General features: G+C 45.7%; 4 protein-coding genes across 4 annotated transcripts, besides 15 other annotated features; all 4 read left to right on the top strand.

The window, feature by feature from the left end:
- Positions 1–18,910: part of a sequence feature (sequence corresponds to BAC RPCI93-27M3) that runs on past both edges of the window.
- Positions 658–678: a sequence feature (AT_rich).
- Positions 964–987: a microsatellite.
- Positions 1,379–5,653, top strand: Tb927.5.3160 (protein kinase, putative; the record flags this gene model as incomplete). The annotated part of the gene is made up of 1 exon (XM_839895.1): positions 1,379–5,653. One exon carries the CDS (start codon positions 1,379–1,381, stop codon positions 5,651–5,653), a length of 4,275 nt encoding a protein of 1,424 aa, XP_844988.1.
- Positions 6,227–6,274: a microsatellite.
- Positions 6,990–7,019: a sequence feature (AT_rich).
- Positions 7,022–11,950, top strand: Tb927.5.3150 (protein kinase, putative; the record flags this gene model as incomplete). The annotated part of the gene is made up of 1 exon (XM_839894.1): positions 7,022–11,950. The coding sequence occupies one exon, from the start codon at positions 7,022–7,024 to the stop codon at positions 11,948–11,950; it is 4,929 nt and encodes a 1,642-aa protein (XP_844987.1).
- Positions 12,005–12,029: a microsatellite.
- Positions 12,251–12,279: a microsatellite.
- Positions 12,574–12,626: a microsatellite.
- Tb927.5.3140 (hypothetical protein, conserved) lies at positions 13,323–13,973 on the top strand (the record flags this gene model as incomplete). The annotated part of the gene is made up of 1 exon (XM_839893.1): positions 13,323–13,973. The coding sequence occupies one exon, from the start codon at positions 13,323–13,325 to the stop codon at positions 13,971–13,973; it is 651 nt and encodes a 216-aa protein (XP_844986.1).
- On the top strand, positions 14,916–16,016 carry Tb927.5.3130 (hypothetical protein; the record flags this gene model as incomplete). Its single annotated transcript, XM_839892.1, has 1 exon — positions 14,916–16,016. One exon carries the CDS (start codon positions 14,916–14,918, stop codon positions 16,014–16,016), a length of 1,101 nt encoding a protein of 366 aa, XP_844985.1.
- Positions 17,372–17,439: a microsatellite.
- Positions 17,483–17,526: a microsatellite.
- Positions 17,917–17,969: a sequence feature (AT_rich).
- Positions 18,023–18,092: a sequence feature (A-rich).
- Positions 18,200–18,230: a microsatellite.
- Positions 18,585–18,608: a sequence feature (AT_rich).
- Positions 18,640–18,684: a microsatellite.

Raw genomic sequence — 18,910 nt, 5'->3', positions numbered from 1 at the left:
CGGTAACAGGTTTGTGAGCCACGTTTCCTCGCAAACATTTGGTACCAGTGTTGTTTTGTACTCCTTCTGTTGAAGTGTCTTTTCTCTTCACTGTTCACTCTACATGTAGTTCTTCGCGAGTTTTTATTCTGTTTTTTTTTTTTTGCTTGTCCCCACAACCCTTCCCTTTTGTTTTTCTTCGCCGTCTGGCCTCCATATTTCCCCTTCCTTTCCTCTTCGACCTTTTCAGCGGACTTCGCGCAATTATCTCGCACATTATCGTCTGCAAGTCTCCCATATGCGCTTCAGCATGATAATATTATGTAGTGTTGTTTTTGGTTGGTGTGGGCTCTCCATCAGTTAAAATAAGGGACAATCATTTTTTTTTTTGTAAAGAAGAACGTTGCCACTCTTACTTTGTGTTGTGCTGCAGGATGGCAGAACCATCTTGAGTGTAGGGGATGCTGGTTTCTGTATTTTTCCTTTTTGTGCGTTTGTTTGTGGCAGTTTACACGTTTCCAAGCACTTATTTCGCTCTTCTATTCATTTCAGTCACATTACTTGGAGGAAAAAAAAAAGGGGGAGGGACGTGGTAAAGAAAAAAATGCAAGTAAGAGAAGGAGCGACAACGGCACTAATGACTTCCCGTTGCTCAGACCCGCATGTGAGTTCCACCACAATTTTTTTTTTAAAAAAAATGTAGAAGAGGGTAGCGGTCCGTTTCCCCATCATTTCGCTCTTGTTCGTCCCCCTTGAGAGTTAGTGGGTGTTCTGATTTGTTCTGAGATCGTTTTAACTAAAGTTCCCATTTTTTTCTACTCGTTTGTTCCCGTGTTAACCTTGATTTACTCCCTCCGTTAAAAAGTGCTTCTTTGCTTATATGTTTTTACCCTTTCCCTCTCCACGTGAATGCATTCTAAAAGAGGAGCCGGGTAAGAGTAACACGCCATAATATAACGCAAAGGTTCAAAATTTTTAAAAAAGATATATATATATATATATATGTATCATTATTGTAGAAGAACTGTGCTGTCTCCGTTATATTTTCAACACTAAAGTTATTAATTTACCCCACATATATGCCACTTCCACTTTTAACTCCATTTTTTTTTTTTTTTGCTACGTCACTTCTTACGTCAAGGCTCCTTAGGGTGCCTGTTAACAGCGTGGCGCGTCAGCAGAAGCATTAGTAGTAGCAGGGTACATACGCGCGCCTTGGCTGTCTGACGGACAGTTTTCTTTTTTTTTTTACTTTAGTGTTCCATTTTCTTCTACCATTGGTACTAATAATAGTCATTACCACCGCTTTCCTCTATTACTTCGCGTTGGCGTCTGTGATTGCATTTGTAATCATTTGACAGCTACCTGGAGCAGGAAAGGAGACGGGGAGGAAGTGGTCATGACCACAACGCCAGGAGGACGCATGGTGTTGGTTAGATATTGCCTTTTTCTTAGGATATGGGCTCTGCTGCTCCTCTCCCTCACATCCCGTTATTCCTTAGCAGCGCCACTGAGGGCCACGCCTGCGCGGCGTCACGAATCTGCTAATGCCGTTCAAGCGGTATCATCTCTCCTTGACGATGACACCGACCAAACAACTGTTACCTTTACGGGATGGAGTCCAAGCAAAGCCAGCCTCAACGTAACGGGTATTTTGCCGTCAGCGGTATCGATGGGTCGTTATGTTCTTATCGTTGGAGGTACCCGGCTCGTTCGGCCCTTCACATCGGCAGAGAACTTCGTCCGGTATTACGCACTTACCACGATCAGTGCTTTGGATATAACTACCGAGACATTTGTGACACCCATGATGTTTCAAGATAATGCAACATTTGCACACGACGGTAGTGGTAGTGAAACTTTTCACGGGAGAACCAAAGGGGACGTGCGCGTGCCGGCGAAGTTGCACTTTCCGGCTGTCGGAACATCAAACGCAGTTCGGCTGGGATCGACAGTGTACGTTATTGGCTTCTGTACAATGCTTCCCTATGGTGTTCGTCCTGGTCGCGGGCAAACAATCAATGCAACTCTTCGATCTGTCCAAGTAATTAGGTTGTACCAACAGCAGTTCCCTCCAGTGGATGATCTCTCAATGGATATACAACACATTTCGATTCCCGACACCGCAACACTTCGCTTCAACGCTAGTTGTGTGGGGAATGGCAATGGTACAATTTATATCGTAGGTGGTGTATCGTTAATAGATGGTAACCCCATGACGTCCGTTTCACAGTTCAACACAGTTACTGGACAATTTGTCGACGCTGGTTGGGGGTTGGGCACCTCACTTATTACACCGGGCGTGGTAGACAACAGTGAGCTTGTGTTTATTGGAGGGGGCTGCCGTGACTACAGAGGCTGGCCAGAATACAACGACAACGTGTATGTTGTGGACCCCACATACTTCACGGCAGATGTTGGTCAGTTCGACTCTGAGTTGTTAGACTGGTTGTCGCCGCAGCTCATGATATACAATCGAACGTTGGCAATGATTGCGGCAACATATCGACGTTCTTTCGATCGACTGGAGTCATGGGTGGACCTCTCAGGGCCGGGTAGTGACGCGACAGATGTGATGATTGGTTTTGCACCGCTGCGTACCAACGCCGTTATTGCTTCCGTACCAAATGCCGACGGCATGTCACTCTATCTCATAGGCGGGCAAATACCCCCACCGGATGGGACGGGTATTTCACGCGATCTCTTCACCGGTAACGTGCATGTTGCAGACGGTCATGCTGATGTGACGGTGCAGGGATTTAACTACATTTCAGTGGCAGATGACGCGACACACCGGCAAATGTTAGGAATAGCGCGCAGTGGGGAAGGAGGCCAAATAGTAGAGGCCAAATTTTCGAAAGGAGATACGACAGAGGTGGACAGTATATCACATACGGGGCAGAGTGTTCTCGACGACCCATTTCATGACGAGGAGCAACCAACAGCTAATGCAACAATGCACGATCAACCAACGCCCCCTCCGGCGGACTTGCCAAATAAAGACGGAAACTGGACAGTGCACGTAAACGGGTATAAGCCACTGTGGTATAATTTCACGTTTGCAATCCTTTTGTCGGAACAGATTTCAACTGCCTGTCAGGGCATCAATGCTACAGGGGAAGTGAGCGGCAATCTAACATCATCAACATGTTTGTTGCGGCTTTCCGATTCGCCTGCGTGCAACTCTGTATTGTTAAACTTGGGGAATTTGTCATTCGCCAATACTTGGCCCTACGTAGTAAATATGACTGACCCGGGCAAGAACGTCTCCGCGGTCGTGAACACCGTTGCCGTGGGTCCGATCACTCTCACTGGCTCCCTCATAAACGGTATACATAATATCACCACTCCTTACATAAACACCAGCACCACACATCGAGATGAATTTGTGTTTCATCCCCGACCAACGCAAAGAAGTTTCGGTAATGATACAGATAATGTGTTTTACGAGCAGTTGTTTGTTTATGTCTGCTTCTCCACTGGAGCGGCCACCGTCCAGCGGTGTAACGAGAGGGCGGTGCATGAATCATCCTCATCAATGTTAAGGGCGCCACACGTACCGCTGGGCGCGATGGATGCGCATCAAGGACCGTGTACTACTGGTTTCTACCGACCACTAAATGCAAACGACCCATTTGTTCTTTCCCCTGTAACTCATTGGGTACCGGATCCACCAGGTCCTCAGCCGGTGCCGCCACCAGCTGTTGAACCACTTTACCTTGTTGGTGTGGCAGTAGGATGTGGTGTGAGTTTAGTGCTGTGGAGTGCTAGCATGATAAGTTATGCTATAAGGCACAAACATGGTAAGGAAGTTGATGTGACTGTAGTCGAAGGATGTTTCTCGGAGGACGAATCTGGTGACTACGATGACGAAAATGATGATAAGAGCAGACATCGCCGAGGTTTCGGTCCAGGTGCTGCTCTTCCGGTGCACCAGAAACAAAGTTTGCTGGATGGAAAATACCGGGTACTGCGCCGCCTCGGTAGGGGTGGATTCTCCGTAGTGTACCTTGTGGAACGAGTGATGGATGGAGAACGATTCGCATTGAAGTACGTTCAATGTGCCGATGACATGGATCGTCACGAGGCCATGCGAGAGTGTGAGGTCGCTTACACCCTTCAAGGGCACCCAAATGTGATATGCCTCGTTGACATGTTCATGTCCTATCGGTTTGATACCCATCTACCGACCTCCGACGGCGTTGATGGGAGGAAAGGCGCGTATCGACGTCAGTGTCGCGGTGAGCTGCTGCTACACGATCCCACTCGCATTCACCGTGTAGGCAGCGGTGATGAATCAGAATCCCACGTACCATCACACCGCCCCCAGGCGGGGGAGCGGTACTTATCACTTGTAATGGCTTATCATGAGAGGGGGGACTTGGGTATGTGGGTGCGGCAACAAAAGTCAGAACCAAAGATTCCTGAAAAGACAGTGGTGAGCATTGCATTTCAGATACTAACGGTTCTGCAGTTCATGCACCAACAAAAACCGCCAATCATTCACCGTGACTTAAAGCCAGAAAACATTCTTCTCGATTCGTCGCCTGCTGTGAAAAGGGGGAGGAACCGGGATAGATATGACAGGGTAGATTGGAGTTCGAAGAACAGCAGCGGAAGAATCGGCACCGGCGCCTCAGAGGAGACGCTGCGCATTGTTGTGACAGACTTTGGACTTTCGCGTGTGATGGACAAGACCTTCTGCGAAACGGGCGTCGGTTCGCTGCCGTATGTGGCACCGGAGTGTTGGCAGCGACACTACTCCACAAAGGTGGATATTTGGGCCACCGGGTGCATTCTTTACGCCGTATGCGCAAAGCGCGTAGAAAGTGACAATGTAAAAGTTATGTTTAGCGAGTCCAACAAACCAGACTTCAAAAAGAAGTTGCTGGAAGAATTAACACAGGTATACGGGTATAGTATGGCACTTGCGGCCTTCATTGTTTATCTTTTGGAGCCAGATCCAGCTCGCCGGCCAAGTGCTGAGGAAGCCCTGAGATTTATTCGCAGGCGTCGTAAGGGTACGGATGGCCTGACGGAAGAGGCTGCGATGGTTACGGTGTATAAGGGGGACGATGATGTTGCGAGTGGATGCAGTGATGAGGAAGGAAATGGAGCAGAAGGTGGAATAATGCATGACGATTCCTATAAACAGTTGGTGGCTGCGACGTCTGAGGAAGTCAGTGGATACGGAGGTGAATCGAGGGCACCGGTAAGTGGTCAAGGATCTGATGTAGTCTGCGGGACGCTGAAATCTACAAGTTTCTCTACGCACCGCAGTGGGGCCACAGTTGAAGTTGTTACACCGTCTGGAGGGGCCGGTGAAGGATTCGGACTAAATAGTCCCCCACCAAAAGCGGTAGAGTCACAAAATATGCCTCCCATTACTAGTTTCTCCCATGGATCACACGCTGATTCAAGCCAGGGCATGCGACAGGAACACCATAATACGATGGACGTTCCTCCGGTTGCTCGGGCACACAAACTAGGCTCCCCAAATGGTAGAAGGAGTCGCCGATTGCAGGTGCTCCAACAGTATTTCGAAACTGTCGCAGAGGAGGGTGAGCAGTGCGAATTTTTTATTGCACGAGAGTCTCCTTCACTTGTTGCAACTTCTCTTAATTCATCGAAAAGGGAATCTCCGGTGCCACTGACAGTTTCCAAAAACGTTTGAGGGTCACTGGTGTCGAAATAAAGATGGTATTTATTCTTTATTAGCTAGCAGGTGAGGAGAGGACAGTGAGGATTGTAAAGAAAGCAGAAAGAGGAAGAAATGAGAGTCTGATAATTGATCAGCTGGAAGTAGTTGGTAAGGAAGGTACGAGGACGAAATTGGGGAAAGGGGGAAAGGTGACAACTGGTGAAGGGTTGGATCGTTAGCAGTGATGTACCACCTGCATGGCGCTGCTGCAGCCGTTCCGTAAGCATCACGACTATACTGGCGAATGGTATGATGCAAGACTCGCGGGAATGAAAAGTAGTATGGTGTTTACTTCGGTTAATCTTTGTCGTGCAACGGTTTGTTGGCGGGACATATTTTATTCATTAGGGGTTGCGTTTCTACTGCCGGTCCTCTAAACCTGTAAACGGGGAACTACCCCATCCTTGCGGTCGTTGCGGTTAGCGCCCTTTCAACTTTTTTTCTATTTGCTTGCTTCTTTTTTTATTACGTTATTGAACTATTCCGTGTCTTCAGCTGTTGGACTCTATTTTGTTCATTACCACCACTATTATATATATATATATATGTGTGTGTGTGTGTTCGTTTGCTTGCTTGTGCGTGTGTATGTGTGTGGATATAGGTGTGTCTCAGTTGATGTTAGCGTACAAGGAGAAAGTTGTGTAACAAGAGTTTCAAAGTAGATTCAAACTATCTTACGGACGTATATATAATTTATTGTTTCTGTACGCATTTTGTTTTAGTTCCTTACTGCGGTATATAGCAGTGTCCGTCCGAGTTTTCCGATTTGGTGCTTTGATTTTTTTAAAAAATGAAAAAAAGTGGAGAACGGATATATGAGTACAGTAAGCCCACTTTTTCCATCCGCTAATTGTTTTTCCTGTTCTCTCCCCCCCCTCTCCGTAAATATATATAACTTTTTATTCTTCAGTAATATCAGTCAATCCTTTCCCCCTCCCTGATGTACCTTCCACTAATATGCACGGTCACAGTTGTAGAAAAGGGAAGTGGCGAACGAAATCATTCTGTTCCCTCTGATTTTTTTGTTGCCATCACTTGCAACGCCCATACTACTCGTACTCCCTTCTTGATATCTTCCTTGACTTTTCCTGTCATTAATGGTGCAAACTTTCCCTTTATTTACTTATTTATTTGTGTTGTGATTGTTTACAGTACAACTACATTATTGGTAGCAGTGGAGGAGGGGGAAGAGCAGTTCGTGGTGCTCTGGCGTCACTGCCACATTTGCTACCCGCTAGTCCCCGGATTTCTGGCGAATTGTATCCGAACTTTCATACAGACAGTCATAAAAACACTTGGATAAAAGAAGTTATAAAAAAAAAATATATATATATATATACAATGGTTGTGCGGCCATTGTTCTGTATGTTGGTGTTTGTAGCTTTTGTAACAATTTTGTTTGGCGCAAATGTTGTTTATCTGTTGGGTGAGGCAGAATCTTCAACTCTTAGGCGCGCGACCAATGGTACATTGAAGGATTCTGATGATTCATGGGTACCGTTTGACTCGGAAATGGCGATTGGTCGAGCATACAGTGCCGTTGTGTGGTTAAATGGTTCCCTCGTCATCATTGGTGGTTGTAGAGATGTTGCGTGTACTCAGCGCGTCAATGCCGTTGACATTGTGGACCCCAGTGATCAAACGGAGCCACAGCACATGGAACTTCCCATCAAACTGGGCGGTCGAGGACTTGGTAGTGGGGCACACGGGAATGCAACACCTCTTATGGTGGCTGGCCCCACGAGTGCAGTACGGGTAGATGATATTGATGACCAAAACAATTCGGGCGTATATGTTGTTGGTGCCTGCAGTTATTACTACCCTGAGAGGGATGGGTTTCCGCAGTCCCCGTTGGTTAGGGAGCAGTACGCGAGCATATGGGCACTCTCTAATGATATGACCAAAGTTGTGGATCACTTTCTCATACAGTCATGGGTCAGTGACTCAAGGGGAGCAGAGGCGGAAGAGCGCGTGGGTGACAGTGTACCAGCGGGCACAGTACTTCGTGCCAACGCTACATGTGCCTCACATGGCCATTTACTCTTCATCGTGGGCGGAGTTGATATGAACACGGGCGGAGTTATTGGCACTGTGGATGTGTATGATACACAGAAACGGCAGTACCATCCCGATATCTTCAACCTCACAACGGCAGTGCGAAACCCGCTCGTCACACTTGATAACGCACTTATGTATGTTGTCGGTGGTGAGGTGCATCATGACGGGCCCCTTGAGCAGCGGGAATCGGAACTGTTTCGCGAGTGCTCAGAGGGGCACAAATGGGTCAATGCGACAGACAATTCCGGTGAAGTATCTTCCGTGGGTTTGTGGTGTCCTACACCCGCAGTGCAGGTTGTTATGCTTGTTGAAAGTGATCCGCTTGTAAATGACGACAACAGTAGCAAAACTAGTGCGTCCCTTTCCTTGTCTCTTATACCTGGTGTGCCATGTAACATGGAACTGAGCATTCCCAGTCCTCAAAAAAGGCATATGTTTGCCTTCAACGGTAGGTTGTGCGTTATGATGAATAGTAGTTTCGTCAATTGCCTCGACATTGAGAAACTTTTCAACCACACAAATCCCAACAACGGAAATGATAGCAGCCCAGATATGTGGGAACCGCTGATTGGCGGTAGAAGCCCACTTCCAACTGAGATATCAACACCCTTTGCTTTCCCACTCTCAACTGGACTTCTTGGTGCAACCATGGTGTTCTTTAATATTGGTGGTTTCGATGCTGATGGTACGGCTTCCACTCGTCTCTTCTACCGTGCGAGTGATGTTGCGGTCACAAGCGTAGCTGAGGTGCGTGCTGTAATACCCGTTGGTGTCCCGCTTAACCTCACCTTGCGGCCACCCCGCAGCGGATTTGTGCGGTTGTCTAGTAATGTCCGCTGTACGGATAACGTGGCGGGGACTACGGACGCACAAGTATTCCAGCAAGAGGACGAAGCGACGGTGGCGGTGTTCTACCCAATGGGTGAGGCAACGCGTGTTTTCGTGTGCTTTGCCAATGGTTTTGTACCTCTCCCTTGTGTGGACAGAGGTTGCCCTGCAGCGGTAGAAATGTCTCTTCTCTATACTCCGGTCACCTTCACGCCGTTCAGAATTCATCATGAGGTGACTCCGCAACCCCAGGAAGGTCTAAACCGCAAACTTCTGTACACTATTGGCGTCTTTACCACTTGCCTCGCTGGTCTTATCGTGGTGGTGGTGACAACAACGGTAATTTCTCGTCCTGTAACCGCTGGGGGACCCGATGGGGACTATACTGTACATCTTCTTGCGAAGGAAGAGAGAAAGACAATTGGTAGCAGAATATCTCCCAAAAGGGCAGGCGGGAGAAGGCAGTTCGTGGCAGAACCAGATAGAAGCCATAGGAGGAAAGTTGCCGAAGCCGCAAGTGGGTCGGCTGCAACTCCGCGGAATCTAAGAATTGCTGGGGATGGTGCAAATTTCAGAACAGAGATGGATATGGTGGTAAAGAACACTACACGGGACTCGCGCTACGAGGTGGTACGACGTATTGGAGAAGGTGCATTTTCGTCTGTATATTTGGTCAAGCATAGACGCAGCAAACAGCAGTTCGCTCTCAAATACCTTGTGTGCAGAGATAACAAAGAACGCTTAGACGCACTAAGGGAGTGTGAAACAATTAACTCCCTGCAGGGCCACCCAAACATTATACGAATTGTGGAAATGTTCATGAATTATGAGTTTACAGGTGGTAATGAATCTCCTTCAACACCACAGGCCTTCTTGGCGCATGCGATGACATCTCCATATGTTTTTCAGCCGAAGCGAGGATCTTGTGCGTTTGCATCGAAGGAAATAAATTGTTCGCGCCTCGACGCACCTCTGTTGGATGCAGGTATCCCGCGTGCACCTGCGGGACCGCATGGAGAAAAACGTAATATACCTGAAGTGCCGGCAAGTCAGAAACCGTTGGCTGAACCTCAGAAGGTCGATATCACAGATCCTGCGAGATCACACACGGCTAAAGGTACGGATGAAGTGTCTTATATGCCACCACCGTCGATCGGCAAGCGGAGTAAAGAGGACAATCTGGTCTCCACTGCACCTCCTCCATCAGCATCTGCTGCCTCGGTGTCAACACATTGTGGAAGTGTACGGTCTTCAAACCACGCACAGCCTCCTCCTGATGTGCATGAAACATCACCGCCAAATGCACCGACCCGTTTAACCACGTCCAGTGCTGTTGGAGCAGAGGGGAACTCGGCAACTGTAGCAGTAAGGACCGTAGGTACACCATCGCAGCTAACTACACCAGCCCGACAGCAAGCCATCGTGGTTCACTACCCCAACTTTGCGCAACCCACGGAACCAATGCCGTCCCCTATAGTTCAACAACAACAACAGGGCGAAAACAACGACCAGTGCGAGCAGCAACAGCAGGAGGGCGAATCACTTACCACTTCAAAGAGAACAAGCTATGCTCCACGGGGTGGAATACACTACAAGGACTTCGATATCGCAATATCTGCTTCTGGTGTCGCCAGATGTCCACAACCGGCATTACCGCCAACACCCACATTACCCAATTACGTGCAACCGGCCGCCGGAAGTGTGCAATACACCAACTTTGTGGCGGAGGACTTATGCGCCTGCGCACCTACGCATTGTTCGGTGCCGGCGATGTCCAAACCGAAGTCGGTCGCAGACGCCGTGCGTGCAGCTCGCCTCCAGAGGAATAGCTCAACTAAAGTGTTGACTGCAGAAATTGACACTTCTAGTATTTTAGGTGGCCACATTGGAAGGGAGGGTCGCGTGTCATCTTTGCAAACAGTGGCGACATATCAACCGTCACTGATGGGGCAGCAGGTTCAACGTAGTGAAAGAGGCCGAAACAATGTTTGTTCTCACTCGCTTGGTGCCGTGACTAACACCAACCATAGGGTGGACGGCACACAAACACCGGGGAGACAGCCATACTCAATGGGAAATGGAGTTGTTATATTACCAACGAATGATAATGTACCTCCAGCTTCACTCTGCCACTCACCACTCAAACCAGTGGCTGAAGTGAGGGAACGTTCTTCACAGCCATCACCGGACCAAGGACTAGCTCATAGCCGCTATCTAGGACTTGTCATGGAGTATCATCCGCTTGGTGACCTCTGTGGTTACGCTATGCGACACTCCGCTACCCATAACCCCAAGGTTCGCTCCCAACTAGAGAGGGAAAAGCTGCAAGCAGCATGTGCATATGAAGAAAAACTTAATAAACGAGATGAGGATACTTCGGACGGGGTGCGTCTAATTTCCTCTAACAGTCAAAGCCCGCTTCTCCCTCCAGAAGTCACTGCGCCGAGGTTGTTTTGTGGAGAAGACTCTTGCGGTTCATCGCCATGTGGGCGAGCCGCAGCACCCGACCGTAGAGTAGGTGCGGCTTCCACTAGTAACTGTGGCAGTGGTATGAATGACATATACAAGAAACTGGAGGACATGTTTGTGATGCGCGAAAACCCCTTCACGGAGCCGCAACTACTCTCAATTGCATACCAACTTTCTTCGGTTCTTCACCACTTGCACTCGCAGCGCCCGCCTATAGTACACCGCGATCTTAAGCCCGAAAATATCCTTATTCGTGGGAATCCCCTTGACTGCAGTGGGAGCTCGCGCCATGAGCATGGGGGCAGCAAATCTCATCACGGTTGCAACAGGGAAGGTGGAAGCAAGGAGGGGAAAGACGTTACCTCTCCGCTTGCCGTTGCAGTTGAGGTGTTTGACGAAACGCCGAAGGAAAGGGGAAAGTCACCGCGGTCCACCAGTCGCGGTGGTTGCCCAACGAGAATTACAGCAGATATCATTCCTATTGTTGTAACGGACTTTGGCCTTGCTTTTGTGCTAGAGGGGCGCCGCAAGATGGGGCGAGGAGGTGGCACACGACCGTACATTGCACCGGAGTGTTGGGTTGGTCAAACCTCTACAGCAAGCGACTTGTGGAGCCTCGGTTGCGTGCTGTATGCTCTTGCAACAGCCCGTGTAACGGTACAGACGGTGCGTCTGATGTACGAGGAGGCCGAACGGGAGGGTTTTGCTGCCATGGTGATGAACGACATCCTGGCGCGAAACTATTCGCTGGAATTTGCTAGTTTCGTTCTATCACTACTGGTGACCGATCCCGACAAGCGGCTAACTGCAAAAATGGCAATGCATTGTTTTGAGGTTGTGGGTGAAAACTTTGAGGCAACGCATGTTCAATTCAACCCTAATAGCCCCTTCTTCAGTAATGTCCAGGAGCTTTAAGAGTTGTGAGTGTCGTTGCTGTACCATACTTGTTGCTCTCGATGATGCTACATATGTGTGTGTGTGTGTGTGTGTGTGTTTTTTTTGTACTGAACATGAGTTTGTCACTTGGTATTAAAGCAGATTGTGTGAAACTGGGTAAACAGATTGAAAAGGGGCAAGTCATTGAACGAGTAGTGCATGCGAAGTTAAGGGCACTGTGTGGGATGTTCTCGCGTAAAAAGAAAAGAGACAGAACGTTAGAGATGCTGTTTGGTTGGACTCATCAGTCAACAGAGTAGTGTAGTCAGCGTGTACATGGAGACAAAGAGAGAGAGAGAGAGAGAGAGTAAAATTAAAAGATTAAAACATGTGCTTAGATGGAGAGGACAGTGAGAAAAAGTAGTGTATGTAAGGCGGAGGATTTTTTTAAAAAAAAACGGAGAAAACAAAACAAACGTGAGATTTGGTGAAGTACTCTGTGATTTGTGAGGGGGGGGTGGAAACACAGGTACACAGTGTTAGGAAGTGTTTGTGCGTCATATACGATTTTGTGGTTCTTTTTCATGCAAGAGGGAAGAGGGGAAAAAATAGAATCTATGCACCCTTCAAAGCAAGGAAGGAAGGGGAAATTGCTGTAAAAAATCTATATATTCGTATGTTTTTATATATAATATATATGTGTGCATTTATATATGGTGGAAGTTTTTTGATGGTACTTCGTTTTCAATCAACAAATAATAAATGAAGTTCGAGGGATAAAACGTTCAGGTTCTCGTGAGACGTGATTATACTGCAAATGACACCTGCGCTTCCCTCCTTCGTGGTTGGTTTTAAGTTCCAATGTTGGAAACGTCGTGTGAATGTGTATAGGTTGGAGGTTTGTAGAGAAATCACCGACGACATGATGGTCACTTGCTGGTGCGTGTTCCTAACACGTGCCTCCGTCCCTTTGTTCCCTCCTAGAGGGAGATTTTGGCTCGCTATGTTTTAATTTGTGGTTTCCTTTCTGTATCGTTGCTCTATAATTTTCTGTGTGTCCCTTTTTCTGTTTCCCCACCACTCTATCTCTCTCTCTTTATTGGGGATGTTGTTGTGCGCAAGTGTATTTACATTTGCGTGTTAACGTGCAGTTGAGGGTCATCTTATATTGTTCCGGAAACCTCGTTACGTTTTAACGGCAAGATTTGCGCCGTTACGTGGTGCCAATTTATGTGCGTGTGTTGATGTGTGCGTATTTTATTCCTTCCTTCCTATCACTATTACGCGAAGTAACCTACACAGCGACCAGTGGTTGTGTATGTTAGTGTAAGCGGCTAGAGGACGCGGCAGTACACAAGGAGAACCACATAGGATTGTCTTATTTGTATTCCGTCTCTTAGGAGGACGGCGGATGTTGCCCATAACGCGGCGAGGTGTATTATTTTCCACCCCGCTGTTGAGGCAGAAGTTCATTCCGACTCAGAAACTGCATTCTCCGGAGGAAGAACAAGAAGTGAAACCGCGTCCTCATGCGCGAAGGGAGGTTTGGGAATTCACACCAACACCAGAGCACAAAAGTCTCGTGTTGCTTCTCTACCGCAACATTATTAAGGGGCTTATGGACTTCAAAAGTGTTCGCCGTCGCAGCCTCATCGCCTACTGCCGCTTTGCTTTCCGCCGACGAGCGACCGCCACGGAAAAGTTACTTATCGACGAGTGTATTGAAGAGGCCCGGCGTGCGATATATGTGCTTGAGAAGCACCATAACTTTACCCGGACACACACGTACGAGTACGACAGCATGGGCATCCCACGCGATACCGGACAAGACGTGGCAACATATATGGAGGAAGTTTACGACCCCGAGTTAAGTCGGCAGCAGTTTCAACATTTTCAGGACGTGCAACCGGGACGGGAGTACCTTCACCAACAACGTGGTTTGGGACCAACTAGTGGACGCCATCACTGGCAGCAGCAGCGCAGCTCAGCAGAGTATCGTGTGGAAATACGGGAGGAAGACAAAGCCATGCGCCCGCCTCCCCCACCTTCAGGAGAGGAGTAACGAACTGCAGTCATTCATTTTATTTGCTTCCGCATCTACCACGCGTCACTGCATCACGTACGCGTACGCAAACACGCGCGTACATACACATCAGTAGGAGTCTAACGGTTGTTAACTTTTTTTCTCTCTTGTGCCATTGTGACCCAACTCATAACGTTACTTACTGCTCTCTTGTTCTCAACCTCCTAATCGTAACGGCTCCGTTATTTATTTGTTTATTTCTTTTCTCCCTCCTCTTCTGGACGATACCCTTTACATTGTGATTACAGCATCACCTCCACTGTTATTAGACTCTCCACAGCTGCAGGGGCGATCTTTTAAAATCCGCCGAGTGGCTCCAAAGGGAGTGGGGAAGGAAACAAAAGGGAGTGAAATATATCTTTGTGGAGAAGATATCGCCAAGGGAGATTGGCTTCGTCTCTTTTTGTCACCTGAAACGGGAGTTAAGAAAACTAAAAAGACAAAAAGGGGGGCGTGAAGTACATAGGGTGAAGACATAAAATTATAAAGGTGGACAATAAGTTGTAATAATAGCCAGAATACCTGGACCACTTTATTTATACATTAAAAAGAAAAAAAGAAGTGGGGTTTCTGTTAAAGTAAAGGAGTTGGGCTTTGTGGCATTTTGTTGAGTGCAAACGGTATTTGTACGTAATATATAGAAGTGTATGCGCATTGGCCGGTGCACTAAAAAAAAAAAGGCAACAACAGCACGAGAGAAGGAAAATAAAAGAAAGAGGTTAAAGCGTAACTCCACTGTGGCAAGGAGGAGGTGAGTCGTGCAACAGGGGTAAGCCGAAAGAATTATTCTGAGTAGACCCGAGGTCTTGTATTACAAGCGGTGGCGTGGGCTGAAAACCAAAACTTCTGGAAAACAGTTCAGTGTTTTGCTGCTGGACACATCACCGGAGGTGTGATATAGAATCTTTCCCGAGGGAGGAGATGAAAAATTTTGTGAATGCAAACCCCACAGACACGCCCAATACAACCGATGACACTGGAAGGCAGAAGAATACACACACACGCAGAAGAACGGCATGTATTTCCTGCGACGCGGGTTCCAACTTCAACGAAAGGGGTAGTCGATCGCGGTTTCTGCTGCCCCGTTTGAGCAGCGTAGATGAGAAGAGCGCTGATTCAAAATCATGGAAAGGATTAGCGGGAATGAAGTTACCGACACTAACGACACGTGAAACGCATTCAACAACGAGGACAAGCACATCCAATTCCCGTGGTCCTTTAACCTCACCAAGAATAGGGAGGAGCCGTCGTGAGAGCAAAATCCGGAGCGCAGAGTCAACCGTCTGCTCCTGGGGGACGTATGCATTTGCGAATGAACTCGCTCAAAAAAAATCCCCCGTAGTGGCTCCACTTCACCTTCCTTCTCTCCTGGAAGTGCAAACTCGGGGGGATCGTCAGCTACAATCGCGGTGGCAAAGTGAAGTTGCGATGCCTTCAACGGAGTCACAACTGCGCGACTGGAGTGGCCCGAGTGCTTGGGGGTTGTTTGCCAATGCGAAAGAAGGTGTGAAGGACGTACAGGAAGTGACAAGGAGTCCACCGGCGCGCTCTCCTGCTCGTGAAACTCACAAACTTGACGTATCGGATCATTTGGTGTTGGTTAGCGATTCCAACAAATCGAGACTTCTTTCCACGTCGATCATCACGTGTTGCTTGGGCCGAAAAACTGTTGAACTTCAACAACTGTCGATACAAATGAACACGATTAAATCGATCCCACCCCCTACTAACCCACGGCGCCTGAAGCAGCTGAGTCCCAACGTTTTAAACGTAGTTGCGGCGGGTTCACCTCATCTGAAGCCAATGGCACCTAAAACTCCTACAAAACCCAAAGGCGTGGGGCGGGAAATGACATGGCGGGAGTCATCTTTTCGGCCACTTGTGCCAACGTTTGCACCCCAATGCGACGTGGAGCCGCATCTGAGGTTGTCGTCACCTTTCTCGCAGTCTTGTTTTAAAGATAATTCATGGAGTGGTGGCGAAGGTTCCTATAGTTTCTTTCCCTTATTTGGTCCCACGTAATCGACTGTGTGTGTGTGTCTGGTAGTCTCTCAGTGTTCTTCTGGTTTTTGTTTGTTTGTTTTTCTTTTCTATCTTGTCTCCATGTTTTTAATGTGGTTGGATGCACGGCGTGTGATGTACGGTGTTTTGTGGGTGATGTGTGTATGGGGGGGGGGGAGGGAGGAGGCACAAGCGAAAAAACAAACAAGGAATCGGTCGAATGATCTACCGGTACGTTCGCTTAAGTTAGCGGATGAAAGGAAAGAAAATAAGGTGTATGTTGTACCCTTATCGCTCTATCCCTCCTTCCTTATCATTATTTTCTTTATATATTTCTTGTTTTTATTCTCCTACCCGTATTTGGTTACATAAAAACACGGGTGTCGGAAGAGAAATCAGACAAAACGTGACAACCCGAAAGAAATCAATACGTATTGTTCAATTTTTTCTGTTTTAAATTCCTTTTTTGTCTGTATTTTTCCTTTGTTTTGCTTTTGCTTTCCCCCTTCGCTCCTTTATTAAAATATACATTTATTCCTTTCTACCATTCCCTACGCAAAAGTTATGAGTGAAACAATAACACGAAGGTGTTGTTGTTGTTTTTCTTTTCCTTTTCCCTCCATGCTCCGCTTGACTCTATTTTGTTTTTGATGCCAGCGGAGTGTCTCCCCTAACCAGGCGGTTTAGGAAGAAGGGAAAGGAGGATAGATATATACGCAAAGAAATAAAGAGAATAAAACGGCAATAGGCGGACAACACCAAAGCCGCACAAAGAAAACAAATAGTGGAATACAGGGTGGGGAAGGGGAAAAAAAAGTCAAAGGGAACAGGTTTCTATCATTTTTTTTTATCTCTGCAAATATTTATCACGCATTTGTTTCAATACTTCTCCCCAATCCGGTGCATCACGTTTGCGACACATTCATTTTATTTTTAGCGTGTTTTTAAACGTCTTCCATTCGAGAGGAGGAAATTATTATCGTACGCTTGTGTGTGAGACGGAGAGAATGAGAACTTTTAATGTGTCAGCAGCCGCAAAATTTAAAAAAAACGCTTTTTATTACCCCCATTTGTTTCACTCATTTCTTCTCTTTTTATTTTTTTATTGTATTTTTGGTTTGTGGTGTTGTTCATTCCTCTCGCGTGTTTTCTCTTTTGTCTTTGCTATTTTACCATTCACTTAAACTTTTTGATTTCTGTCCTAAGTTTTGGTTCAACTTCTACCGTCCATTTCCATTGATTTATCTGTCATTACAGTACAGTTACGAATGCAGGTGTGTGGTTGTGTTTGGTTACGCTTTTAAAGATAGTTTTTTTTGTTATCTATCGTTATAGTGATGATAACTTTTGCTATTATTTTATCCCTCCCCTTATCCATATATATATATATATATATATATATATATATATATATATATATATATATATATATATATATGCATATCTCATTTCGTGTTCATTGATGGAAGTGAAAGCAGAAAAAAAACATATATATATATATATATATATATATATATATACACATATATATGTGGATTTTTTTTTTCGAGTCGGCACACGAAATTGAAATAAAAAAAGAGAAGAGTGAAACGCAGAGGTCCACCTTTATATTTCCGTGCTGCAGTTTCTAATTCATTAATTCACTAATTTGTTTTTTTATTTTTATTTTTACCAACAGCCAAGCAATTGACTAAGCAATTTTACTAAAGTGCAAAGGACAGATAAAAGTTTGTTTTCTTTACGTATATTATTTTGTTATATCTCTTGTAAAAATCCGAATTGCAACACGATTCCTTGATTCTTGTCTTCTTTTATTTTTGATTTTTTTTCTGTTTTGTTTTCCTTTGGTGTAAATTTGAATGTGTTGCTACGTTATGTTTTGACTTATTTGTTCCTCCTATTAACCCGTGTGTCACGACTCTTAAAATATAAAAAATATAAATAAATAACGGTTTTTTTTAAAAATATTTATTTGTATTCAACAGAGTGAATGCGGTGGGATTCCTATCTGACTGGATGAATTGCCCTATTTTTTTTTATTTTTTTCTCTTTTGACGTTGTCGTTACCGTTGTTTTTATTTTATTTTACTTTATTCTGCAGATAAACATGTCCATGCACGATAAACTGTAAATTGTTTCCATGAGTCGGCTTGTTTAAATTTTTATTTTTTCCCCTTTCCCCATTTTTGTAAGACGATGTCATTTTTACTTGTTTGCATGTTTGTTTGTTTGTTTTATTTTTAAGCCTCCCCCCTTCTTCGTACGATTTCTTTTCTAGCATTTGTATTTCTTTATTCCCCTTTGCGTTTTTGTTTCCTTACTTTCCGCTTTCTCCAATTGGTTTCGTTACAACTAAAAACAGCTAATGTCAAATATATGAATATTAAAAACGGCCGTAGAGAAGAGGAGGAAGGGGAAAAGAAAAAAAAGAAGGGAAATAAACGGAATCTGTGGTAATGATGGGAACAAAGTTGTCAGCTCTCATCACCAATATTTTTTAATCCTTTTTTTTTGATTCGTTTTTTTTGGGGGGGGTGGGGGGAGTTGTAGTCCATTAAAAGAAGGTCTACTTCATCTACATAAGTATACATATATATATAATTATTTATTTATGACATTATTTTCTTAACGCATATTTGAATTATATTATCATTACTATTTATTATCATTATTATTGTCATAATTATTAACTCACTCGACGAGTTGGTTTCTGCACTTCAATGCAAGGCGTAATCACACACACACCTCTCTGCAATACATTCAGAAGTAACGTTACCCGATATATATATATATATATGTGGAATGTCATCAAAAGAAAAGAAAAGAGTTGCGGATGTGAAGGGGAATGTTACTAAAAAGGAAGAAAAAGGAAGCAGTGGTTTCAAGAAACAACCGGTCGAATAAATGTACCATTA

Source organism: Trypanosoma brucei, chromosome 5, assembly GCF_000002445.2.
Source record: "Trypanosoma brucei brucei TREU927 chromosome 5, complete sequence".
Lineage (NCBI taxonomy): Eukaryota > Euglenozoa > Kinetoplastea > Trypanosomatida > Trypanosomatidae > Trypanosoma > Trypanosoma brucei.
This window is presented reverse-complemented; position numbering and strand designations above follow the sequence as displayed.